Source organism: Salvelinus alpinus, chromosome 2, assembly GCF_045679555.1.
Source record: "Salvelinus alpinus chromosome 2, SLU_Salpinus.1, whole genome shotgun sequence".
Classification (NCBI taxonomy): Eukaryota; Metazoa; Chordata; class Actinopteri; order Salmoniformes; family Salmonidae; genus Salvelinus; species Salvelinus alpinus.
Window position 1 is genome coordinate 52,534,896 of NC_092087.1, and position 12,666 is coordinate 52,547,561.

At 46.1% G+C, this 12,666-nt stretch overlaps 1 protein-coding gene across 2 annotated transcripts in view; it reads right to left on the minus strand.

The window, feature by feature from the left end:
* Nucleotides 1-12,666, minus strand: part of LOC139564650 (plexin-A1-like) — a 244,953-nt gene that overhangs the window by 22,980 nt on the left and 209,307 nt on the right. The window contains exons 19-22 of one of the 2 annotated variants that reach the window (XM_071384372.1): nt 12,093-12,236; nt 8,436-8,670; nt 3,522-3,664; nt 816-1,072 (exon numbers count right to left, since the gene is read on the minus strand). In XM_071384372.1, the coding sequence (XP_071240473.1) occupies nt 816-1,072; nt 3,522-3,664; nt 8,436-8,670; nt 12,093-12,236 (779 nt within the window). Of the gene's footprint in view, nt 1-815; nt 1,073-3,515; nt 3,665-8,435; nt 8,671-12,092; nt 12,237-12,666 lie in introns of both variants that reach the window. The other variant, XM_071384366.1, reaches the window with a different exon arrangement.

Below are 12,666 nucleotides of genomic sequence, written 5' to 3' on the forward strand. Positions count from 1 at the left end.
TCCCCATCTCGCAGTCTTCCTCCCTCGCTCTCTCTCTCCCTGTATCTCTCTCTCTCGTTCTCCCTCTTTCTCTCTCCTCCCCTCCCCCCTCTCTCATTCCCTCCCCCCTCTCTCTCCCTTTTTCCCTCTCTCTCTGTCTGGCTCAGTAGTCCTGTCTGCCCTGTGGCTGGCTGAGTGGCTGGGCCTCCTGTGGGAGTCAGTGGGTGTGCTCAGGGGTGTAATCCTTCCTGACAGAGACAATGCTGAGGTGGAGGAGAGGGGAAGGAGGAGAGTGGGAGAGCGAGGAGAGGTAGGCTACAGTTACTGGCCGTCTACAGCGGCCCTCTTTAGTCTAACACACGTTAGAATGGATAACTGATAACTAAAGCGGCTAACTAATAACTAAAGCAGCTAAATGATAACAAAAAACGGCTAACTGATAACAAAAACAGCTAACTGATAACAAAAACGGCTAACTGATAACAAAAACAGGCTAACCACTAAGCTATGGCAGATCAATCCTCTCTCTTTCCTTTCTACCAGGCTCAATTCTACACCTCATAGGCTACGCAGATAGGCTAGCCCAACCCACCCTTACTCATAGCCTAACACAGGCGGACCGTACCTTCGAAGCAGAACCGTTGGGGGTGGTACTCACTTTCCAGGTTCCTGATGATTATATAGCAAAGCCCGACCCAACCACACCCCAACCTACGCGGATCACACCTTCTGAGAAGCAGCTTGGGGTGGTTCGTGCTCTCTAGGTCCTAACCCTCTCCCCCCTCCCACTGCTACACAGATAGACCAGCCCAACACAACACAATGGTGGACTGTACCTTCTCAACAGTAGCTTGGGGTGGTTCTTGCTCTCCAGGTTCTTGTCGATTAGGTCTGAGAGGAGCTGTTTTAACACCCCTGTGGCGTACTCCATCTCGCCCTGGAGCGCAGTCATGACCAGCGACGCCACGTTGCCGCGGTCTCGCATGGAGAAAGAGCGTTGAGCTTCAAGCGTGCGGATGAAGGTCAAGAGGAAGTGCTTCTTGGTGAGCAGCTGGCCGAACAGGGTGAGAGCCTTCTCCACATTGGCCTGAACCTATCAGAGACAGGGGGCAGAGCAGTCTTTGAGGTACAAAAGACCCAATATCACAGACATCTGGTCACGCACACAGGCACAAACTTGCACACACACTATCCATGAAGCTGTATGAATCAAACACCCCCCCCCCCCCCCAATAGAACACCAGGTTATTTTGAAAGCAGCCAGTGGTGGCTGGTTGTCTTGTAGGAAGGCGAAACCAGGTGGCGTGTCGAGAAATTGTATTGGCGCACCACAGTTGAGGCTAATCGCATCTGGGAAACGCATGAAAATCCGATGCTAGGCGCCAGACAGATGTGCAACACAGTGCATAGCTAGTAGATATACTGTCTGTCTCGCTCCTCAACCCTCAGAGCTGATACCGTACAATACATGCACCATCCAGAAAACGCATCTTCTTATAAGTCTATGTATGTATGTACAGTTGAAGTCGGAAGTTTACATACACCTTAGCCAAACACATTTCAACTCAGTTTTTCACAATTCCTGACAAAATCCCCTGTCTTAGGTCAGTTAGGATCACCACTTTATTTTAAGAATGTGAAATGTCAGAATAATAGTAGAGAGAATTATTTATTTCAGCTTTTATTTCTTTCATCACATTCCCAGTGGGTCAGAAGTTTACATACACTCAATTAGTATTTGGTAGCATTGCCTTTACATTGTTTAACTTGGGTCAAACGTTTCGGGTAGCCTTCCACAAGTTTCCCACAATAAGTTGGGTGAATTTTGGCCAATTCCTCCTGACAGAGCTGGTGTAACTGAGTCAGGTTTGTAGGCCTCCTTGCTCACACACGCTTTTTCAGTTCTGCACACATATTATCTATGGGATTAAGGTCAGGGCTTTGTGATGACCACTCCAATACCATGACTTTGTTGTTCTTAAGCCATTTTGCCACAACTTTGGAAGTATGCATGGGGTCATTGTCCATTTAGAAGACCCATTTGCGACCAAGCTTTAACTTCCTGACTGATGTCATGAGATGTGGCTTCAATATATCCACATAATTTTCCTCCCTGATGATGCCATTTATTTTGTGAAGTGCACCAGTTCCATCCGCAGCAAACACCCCCACAACATGATGCTGCCACCCCCGTGCTTCACGGTTGGGATGGTGTTCTTCGGCTTGCAAGCCTCCCCCTTTTTCCTCCAAACATAACGGTGGTCATTATGGCCAAACAGCTCTATTTTTGTTTCATCAGACCAGAGGACATTTCTCCAAAACGTACGATCTTTGTCCCCATGTGCAGTTGCAAACCGTAGTCTGGCTTTTTTTTTAATGGCGGTTTTGGAGCAGTGGCTTCTTCCTTGCTGAGCGGCCTTTCAGGTTATGTCGATATAGGACTTGTTTTACTGTGGATATAGATACTTTTGTACCGGTTTCCTCCAGCATCTTCACAAGGTCCTTTTGCTGTTGTTCTGGGATTGATTTGCACTTCTCGCACCAAAGTACGTTCATCTCTAGGAGACAGAACGCGTCTCCTTCGTGAGTTGTATGACGGCTGCGTGGTCCCATGTTGTTTATACTTGTGTACTATTCTTTGTACAGACGAACGTGGTAACTTCAGGCATTTGGAAATTCCTCCCAAGGATGAACCAGACTTGTGGAGGTCAACAATTCTTGGCTGATTTGTTTTGATTTTCCCATGATGTCAAGCAAAGAGGCACTGAGTTTAAAGGTAGGCCTTGAAATACATCCACAAGTACACCTCCAAATGACTCAAAATATGTCAATTAACCTATCAGAAGCTTATAAAGCCATGCCATCATTTTCTGGGATTTTCCAAGCTGTTTAAAGGCACAGTCAACTTAGCGTATGTAAACTTCTGACCCACTGAAATTGTGATAGTGAGTTATAAGTGAAATGATCTGTCTGTAAACAATTTTTGGAAAAATTACAAACTATAGTTTGTTAACAAGACATTTGTGGAGTGGTTGAAAAACGAGTTTTAATGACTCCAACCTAAGCGTATGTAAACTTCTGACTTCAACTGTCCGTGTGTGTGTGTGTGTGTGTGTGTGTGCGTGCGTGCTGGTATTGTAATATGCTGGTATTGTTATAGGCCATGCCATCTTGACCTGATGTCACAGTTGAGTGATCGATACATAACCTCTCTTTTAGTGGTGAAATAATGGAATAGAATGGAAGAGTGTTTCATTGAATGTGTGAGTCCTGTTTCTCAGACTCTGGACATGCTATGGCCGTCTATCAATCTCAACGTTTCCACAGAGTGTTAGAAAGGTCTCTGGACCCCGTATTCACAAAGTGTTCCAGAGTAGGAGTGCTGATCAAGCGCTTATTAGATAATAATAGGCCTATTAGATCCTAGATCAGCATTGCTATGGGGTTACCATGGTTTAAGTACAAGCCCCCCCCCCCCCCAGAATTACATCACCCCTAAGAGTCAATGCATAATTGGAACCCTGGGCGTTACTGACCCGTACCTCCATCTCCTTGAGCACGGGGTGGTCCTCGATACCGGGGAAGAGGACCCTCATGGCATAGGTTCTGTAGTCTAGGAAGGGGATGCCAGCTCCGTCCAGCTCCTGGGTCAGCTCATGTATGTCTGTCTGCAGCTCCGCAAAGGCTAAGGAGAGAGAAGGGAGGGAGGGAGGAGTAGAGAGGTACAAGGATAGTTCATCTATTGTTAACGTACGTACAGAACGGCACTGACAGTTTTAACATTGGTCATGTGTTAAATATTTGTCAGTGTTGTTGTAGGATAAAAGCTAAACATCTTGGACTGATTTTAAGTGAACTCGGGTAGAGTAGAGAGTACACCAAGAGCTGGAAGAAATATGGACACACACCTACGCAAACACACATTCCACCTCTCTCCCTACCGCAGAGCTCTCCACGCAGCAGAGTGGCCGCATGATAAATCTTAGTGTGTCCCACTGTTCATACACATTCTGCTCTCTACATGCGTGTCCTGTGACCCATTGTATGTCCCCTCCATTTCTTTCAGTGGCGTCTAAAGCCGGTAGCCATCAAGTGCTTTGAAAGGCTGGTCATGGCTCACATCAACACCATCATCCCTGAAACCCTAGACCCACTCCAATTCGCATACCACCCCAACAGATCCACAGATGACGCAATCTCCATCACACTGCACACTGCCCTTTCCCACCTGGACAAAAGGAACACCTATGTGAGAATGCTGTTCATTGACTACAGCTCAGTGTTCAACACCATAGTGCTCTCAAAGCCCATCAATAAGCTAAGGACCCTGGGACTAAACACCTCCCTCTGCAACTGGGTCCTGGAATTCCTGACGGGCCGCCCCCAGGTGGTATGGGTAGGCAACAACCAACACTGGGGACAATCAGGGGGTGCATGCTTAGTCCCCTCCTGTACTCCCTGTTCACCCACAACTTCGTGGGCAAGCACGACTCCAACACCATCATTAAGTTTGCTGACGACACAACAGTGGTAGGCCTGATCACCGGCAAAGATGAGACAGCCTATATGGAGGTCATCAGAGACCCGGCAGTGTGGTTTCAGGACAACAACATCTCCCTCAATGTGAGCAAGACATATGAGCTGGTCGTGGACTACAGGAAAAGCTGAGCCGAACACGACCCCATTAATATTGACAGGGCTGTAGTGGAGCTGGTCGAGAGTTTCATTTTCCTTGGTGTCCACATCACCAACAAACTATCATGGTCCGAACACACCAAGACAGTCGTGAAGAGGGCACGACAACACATATTCCCCCTCAGGAGATTGAAAAGATTTGGCATGGGTCCCCAGATCCTCAAAAAGTTATACAGCTGCACCATCGAGAGCATCCTGACCGGCTGCATCAAAGCCTGATATGGCAACTGCTCGGCATTCAACCGTAAGGCGCTACAGAGGGTAGTGCGTACTGCCCAGTACATCACTGGGGCCAAGCTTCCTACCATCCAGGACCTATATACTAGGCGGTGTCAGAGGAAGTCCCCCCAAAATTGTCAAAGAGTCCAGTCACCCAAGTCATAGAATGTTCTCTCTGCTACCGCACAGCAAACGGTACCAGAGGGCCAAGTCTAGGACCAAAAGGCTCCTTAACAGCTTCTACCCCAAAGCCATAAGACTGCTGAACAATTCATCAAAAATGGCCACCCGGACTATTTACATGGACACCCCGCCCTTTGTTTTTGTCACTTCACCTTGACTAACTTGTTCCACCGCACATTGACTTGGTACCGGCACCCTCTGTATATAGGCTCGTTATTGTTATTTTGTTGTGTCACTTTTAATCTTATTTTTTTTACTTTGTAAATATTTTTTTAACCTGCATAACCTGCAACTTCTTTGGGGTAGGGGGCAGTATTTTCACGTCCGGATGAAAAGCGTGCCCAGAGTAAACTGCCTGCTACTCAGGCCCAGATCCTAGGACATGCATATATTAGTAGATTTGGATAGAAAACACTCTGAAGTTTCTAAAACTGTTTGAATGATGTCTGAGTATAACAGAACCCATATGGCAGGCAAAAACCTGAGAAAAACCCAACCAGGAAGTGGGAAATCTGAGGTTTGTAGGTTTTCAACTCTTTGCTTATCCAAGATACAGTGGAAATGGGGTCATGTTGCACTTCCTAAGGCTTCCACTAGATGTCAACAGTCTTTAGAACCTTGTTTGATGCTTCTACTGTGAAGTGGGGGCGAATGAGAGGAGATTGAGTAAGGTCTCTCCCAGAGTGCCACGAGCTGACCATGAGCTGACCATGCGCGTTCATGTGAGAGTTAGCTGCGTTCCATCGCATTTCTGAAGACAAAGGAATTCTCCGGTTGGAACATTATTGAAGATTTATGTTAAAAACATCCTAAAGATTGATTCTATACATCGTTTGACATGTTACACTGTAACGGAACTTTTTGGGCTTTCCACTGGACTTGCACGCGCGTCGTGAGTTTAGATTGTGTACTGAACGCGCGAACAACAAGGAGGAATTTGGACATAAATGATGGACATCATCGAACAAAACAAACATTTATTTCGGAACTGGGATTCCTGGGAGTGCATTCTGATGAATATTTATAATGCTATTTCTGACTTATGTTGACTCTAACATGGCGGATATCTCTTTGGGTTGATTTGTCGTCTGAGCGCGGTACTCAGATTATTGCATGGTTTGCTTTTTCCGTAAAGTTTTTTTGAAATCTGACAGTGGTTGCATTAAGGAGAAGTGGATCTAAAATTCCATGTATAACACTTGTATTTTCATCAACATTTATGATGACTATTTCTGTAAATTGATGTGGCTCTCTGCAAAATCACCGGATGTTCTGGAACTACTGAACATAACACGCCAATGTAAACTGAGATTTTTGGATATAAATATGAACTTCACCGAACAAAACATACATGTATTGTGTAACATGAAGTCCTATGAGTGTCATCTGATGAAGATCATCAAAGGTTAGTGATTAATTGTATCTATATTTCTGCTTTTTGTGACTCCTCTCTTTGGCTGAAAAAATGGCTGTGTTTTTCTGCGAATAGGCACTCACCTAACGTAATCGTTTGGTTTGCTTTCGTCGTAAAGCCTATATCGGACACTGTGGCTGGATTTACAACAAGTGTATCTTTAAAATGGTGTAAAATACATGTATGTTTGAGGAATTTTAATTATGGGATTTCTGTTGTTTTGAATTTGGCGCCCTGCAGTTTCACTGGCTGTTAACGAGGTGAGACGCTACCGTCCCACATACCCTAGAGAGGTTAAGGGCTTGTAAGTAAGCAATTCACGGTAAGGTCTACACCTGTTCTATTCGGCGCATGTGAGAACTCTGTGTGAATAATCTCTCTGTCTCTTGTAGTGTAATCTTGACTAAAGAAACCCCACAAACAAATAAGGAAATAAACACAGTCTGATTGATATCTCTCTCTCTCTCTCACATATCTTTTTTCTCTGTCCTTCTTTATCCACCTCTCTTTGACCCCCCCTATCGCTCTCTATCCATCTTACCCTCTCTCTGTCCCTTTATCCATCTCTCCTTATGCCCTTTTCTCTGTTTCTGTGTCCCCTCATCTCTCTATCCATGTCTACCTGTACCTCCCTTTCACATACCCCCCTTCCCTCTATCCATCTCTCGGTTGCTTTATCACACCCTGCCTCTTGTCCCTCTATCCATTCGCACCTGTATCTCCCCCTCTCGCTATCCATCTCTCCCGTCTCTGTGGCTCTATCCATCTCTCCCTATGCACCTTTATCTATCTCTCCCTGTCGCTCTCCATCCATCTGTGGTGACTGTGGGGGACAGACAAGGTGGTGACCCCTGGATGGACAGTGTGGCGAAGACGGCGGCCAATCGGTGTCTGTTGCCATGTGGCGCTGGGCAGAGGTGGCCATTGTGATGACAGGGACCACAGCCTGGTCTCCTGCATTCTGTGGTTTTTAACTGTACAATGCATTGTTACTAAGAATGCTTCATATCACACCAGTCTCGCCAACCTGGGTACCAGTCGGTTTAGCTAACATTCCACTCTGGTCATTCTTTGGCAATGACACAGAGTGTATAAGGAGTGGAATGTTAGATAAACAGACCGGTACCCCAGGCTACAGTCTCGCTATCTAGTGAAAATATTTAAGCATGGGATGGGCTACTTCTAGGTTCTCTAAACTGCAGAGCAGATGCTGCAGTATGATTCTCCTTATGGAACCCTCAAACCTCTCTCTCCTCTCGCGCTCCCATTCTCTCCATCTATCTTCAACGAAAATCAAATCGACAGACAGACAGTATCACTGGCCTCCCACCAGATCAGGAGTGTGCCAAATGAACAAATGTTAATGTGAGAGCACGCGTTGCAGACACCTCCCCCCCCTCTCCCCGCTCTCTCTCCCCATCCCTTCCACCCCCTATTCATATCTCTCTCTCCATCCACCATTCTCTCGAACCTCCCTCTCTATTCCGAAAACAGAAAGGCCATCCAAGCAGACCTCGCATTGGGGAGGGACCCAACATCTGGCGCCGGGCGGCGGAGCCCCGATCAAAGTGTTCTTCTGGATGGGTACCAAGAGCAAGCAGCACCCAGTGGGAGGGCCATTTTGTGTGTGTGTGTGTGTGCGTGTGTGTTTTTTTGGATGGAGAGGAAGTACATGGATATTGAGCTTGTCCTGCTCTGCCTCCAGAACAATGCTCTCCTATTTCGATTTGTTTTGTATTCTTCTCAGGAAGACCACGATTCATCGACTGTTCGTGTGCTGGGCTGGAACAGATGTCTGCACCACCAGTAGTAGCCCCTCAAGTCGCGAGAAACCTGGCCTACTTTTTGTTGATTGACAGCTGTTGCTTAGCCTCCTCTTCCTGAATAGGTCAATAAAGTTGAATTGAATTGAATTTAATGTAATTGATTGACAGGTGTGGCTTACCTTCCTTGCACTCCAGGGCCACCCGGGACTCCAGGTTGTCCATTTGGAGCTGCAGGCGTTTCAGCGTGCGGTCGGCGTCCCGCGACTTCCTCTTGTAGGCGATGAGCACGGCGATGATGACCAATAGGAGCAGGCCGCCGCCCCCTCCGATGCCGATGATGGCGGGCAGGGTAAGCAGGCTGTCAGAGTAGATCTGGAGGGTACCGGGGGAGTACTCAAAGCCCCCCACGCGCACCTTGGGGGGGTGAATCACACCGTTTTAGATTCTTCATAGGACAATAACTTTAAAACACACATTTCAACACAGTCATATGGTGCATAAGATGTCATTTAGCAGAAATAGAGTGCACACACACACACAGGACTTCCAGCTCTTTGTCGCTGCTATTTCCATCAAGTTATTCATTATCTCCCAACCCTCTCTCAGTGAGGAGCTGTTAAAGGGAAATGTCAATCTTTTTCAACTTCATATTCATCATTTCCAGCACCACCCCCAACGTCAACATATGTAATTTAAAAAATTGCGTGTTTCTGTTTTGTAGTAAAAAATACAGAGAAAGATAAGTGTTTCCAATGACATCATCGGTGTGCATTGTGTGATGTTAACCAACTATGAATAGGCATTGCCTACTAATTGGCTGATGTCATTGGAAACACTTATCTTTATATATTTTTACTACAAAACAGAAACGCGCAATTTGTATTTTTATTTATACATATGTTGACGTTGGGGTGGTGCTGGAGATTATAAATACGTAGTACATTTATGAAATGTCCATTTAACAGCCGTAATTTGCACAGGCAGACCCCAACAAGCCATCTAGAGTCTCTCTCACACACCAGTGTCTGTCACACATGCTAGTGTTACGTTCCCCAGCAAGAAAGCCAAAAACGTCACTCAAACAGAAGTGGGAAACTAACAGTCACTGACCAACAACCAAAACAGCTGGGGGTTTAGGAGGGGTTTTGAAAGACACTCTTGAGGGTGTCCAACAGGAACCTAAAAGACACACACCATGAGCCCCTCTAAATTTTCCCAAGAAGAGGAAAACAAAAGACAAAACCCACTCCAAACAACGACAGGAAACAAACCAAAAATGTGGAGCAAAACCAAATACGGGAATCAAGGAATGTTTTTCGAGAAATCAAATAGGGAGCGCCAACTAAAGGTGTTGACCCTCCACTTCTCTCAAGACAACTGGAGCACTGGGCCAGCACAAGTGAAACACCTTCACACTAACAAGATGGCAACCAGCACAGGTGTAACACATGCTGACTAATGAGTCGACACCAATCGGTGCGCCCTACGTGCTACTGAGCACAAGTCCAACCTCAAAACATAAATTGAAAAACCAAAGCCTGTAACACTAGCGCTACACTACAAAGCTAGTGTATGTGTGTGACAGCGCGTGAGCAAACCTAGTTTAATACGTTTCCTTGTCGCAACGCCCGGGCTAGAAGCAATAGTCTTCCCTTCGCACAGTATGAATTACACAAGCCCTAGATTCAACTCTATAACTACACTGAACAAAAATATAAAATGCAACATGTAAAGTGTTGGTCCCATGTTTCATAAGCTGAAATAGAAGATCCCAGAAAGGTTCCATACGGACAAAAAGCTAATTTCCCTAAAATGTTGTGCACAAATTTGTTTACATCTCTGTTAGTGAGCATTTCTCCTTTGCCAAAATAATTAATCCACCTCAAAGGTGTGACATATCAAGAAGCTGATTAAACAAACGCATTGATAATTACACACCTGCACCTTGTCCTAGGGATGATAAAAGGCCACTCTAAAATGTGTAATTTTGTCACACAACACAATGCCACAGATGTCTCAAGTTTTGTGGGAGTATAATTGACATGCTAACCACGGCAGCTCAGGACCTTCACATCCGTCTTCTTCTTCTTCACCTGCAGGATCATCTGAGACCAGCAACCGAGACAGCTGATGAAACTGTTGGTTTGCACAACCGAAGAATTTCTGCACAAACTTTCAGAAACCGTCTCAGGGAAGCTCGTCTGCGAGTGCTCGTCGTCCTCACAGGGTCTTCACCTGACTGCAGTTCGTCGCTGTAACCAACTTCGAAGGTGACCGTTTGCCCGCTGATGGCCACTGGCACGCTGGAGAAGTGTGCTCTTCACAAATGAATCCCTGTTTCAACTGTGACGGGCAGATGTCAGACAGCGTATGGCATCGTGTGGGCAAGTGGTTTGCTGATGTCAACATTATAAACAGAGCGCCCCATGGTGGCGGTGGGGTTATGGTACGGGCAGGTATAAGCTACGGACAAAGAACACAATTGCATTTTATCGATGAACAGAGATACCGTAAGATCCTGAGGCCCATTGTCGTGCCGTTCATCCGCCACCATCACCTCATGTTTCAGCATGATAATGCACGGCCCCATATCGAAAGGATCTGTACACAATTCCTGGAAGCTGAAAATGACCCAGGTCTTCCATGGCCTGCTTACTCACCAGACATGTCACCCATTGTGTATGTTTTGGGTTGCTCTGGATCGACGTGTACGACAGCATGTTCCAGTTGCCGCCAATATCCAGCAAACTTTGCACAGCCATTGAAGAGGAGCGGGACAACATTCCACAGGCCACAATCAACAGCCTGATCAACTCTATGTGAAGGAGATGTCACACCAGATACGGACTGGTCTTCTGATCCACATCCCTTCCTTTTTTTTTTTTAAGGTATCTGTGACCAACAGATGCATATCTGTATTCCCAGTCATGTGATCTCCATAGATTAGGGCCTAATACATGTATTTAAATTGACTGATTTCCTTATATGAACTGTAACTCAGTAAAATCTTTGAAATTGTTGTATGTGGCATTTACATTTTTGTTCAGTGTAAAATTACTTCCAAAAACTAGGCTACTAAGATGTGGCTCCAATTCCTTTCCTTGTCACAACATTGTGGTAATCAGTGCAGAAGAAAAGGAGACGAGGAGAGGAAACTACAACAGTGTATTGAGATGCACCCTTAGTAACCCTCTCAAATCAAGAACATAACGCTATAGGCCTTGAACTGTAATTTGCTGGCCTATATCGATCAAAAACCACATGCAACCGAGGGACTGTAAAATATAGACATGGACCTCGTCGGCCATACGTCATTTCTGGGCTGCACTGGATACCAATGTCTACGCAAATCCCTGCAGAAATGTCAGCCAAATTAAGAATTTAATTCATCAGGTTGCCGTGCCTTTGAACACAGTCAAGGTTACGCACCGGAAGCCTCAATGTATGTGGATTTGTATGCGAACGGAAAAAAGAACAACGCAATGGAGAGAGAGCGGTAGCCCAAAAGAAGAGTAGAAGAGACGGCGGGAATAAAATGGTCCATCCTTCTAATTCTCTCTCCATCTCTTCTACTGTTCCTTTCAACCGAATCCAGGTAAGAGGAAAAGAGGAAGGAATAGAGGGATGGGGATATAACATGACAAAATAGGAGACCGGATTGTCATGTGATATTGAAAGAGTATAGAACAGAAAGAGGACGTAAAGAGAGAAAAACAAGATGAGCGAAAAACCAGAGAGACGAAACTTGATTGCGACACAGTGCGATCCAATGACGCACAAGACGACACACGGCACAGCCCAACCCAAAGTCGAAGAGGCTTCAGTAGAGTACTTACGGTGACTTTGTGTTCTCCGGTGTGGTTGGGCCACTCACAGAGCAGCTGGCTCTCTGACAGGGTGAGGACACAGGGTGTCTCTCCGATCAAGACCGTGTAGTTGAGACGAGCGTTACCAGGGGCCGCCGGGATTAGGTTCTTACCCTAGGAGAGAGACCGCGACAGACACACACACACCAAGTTAGACACACAGCTCAGGAAAATGCATAGGAACGCATGTGCACACACACAACACAAACTCAACAGACACGCATACTGTGCACACGCAAGCATGCACGGAAACACACCCTCTAACCGTCAGTCACATGCATACCTATTTAATCATACATAAAAAGGGGGTGATTTCTGATGATCGAGTCCTAATTCCACAGATGCCGTAGCGAGGTCTTATTAGCCACAGGCGGTTCTTTAGTAAAGTCAAGACCTAGCGTAGGGGGACCTGGGATTCTGGTGGCGTTTAGTTGAGCCTGACGGGGGCTTTCGCGGCGTCTCATAGGCCGAGAGAGAACCAATTTAGAGGGATAAATAAACCCACCAAAACACACGTCTCTGCCTGCCCCCCCCCCTCCCCCTC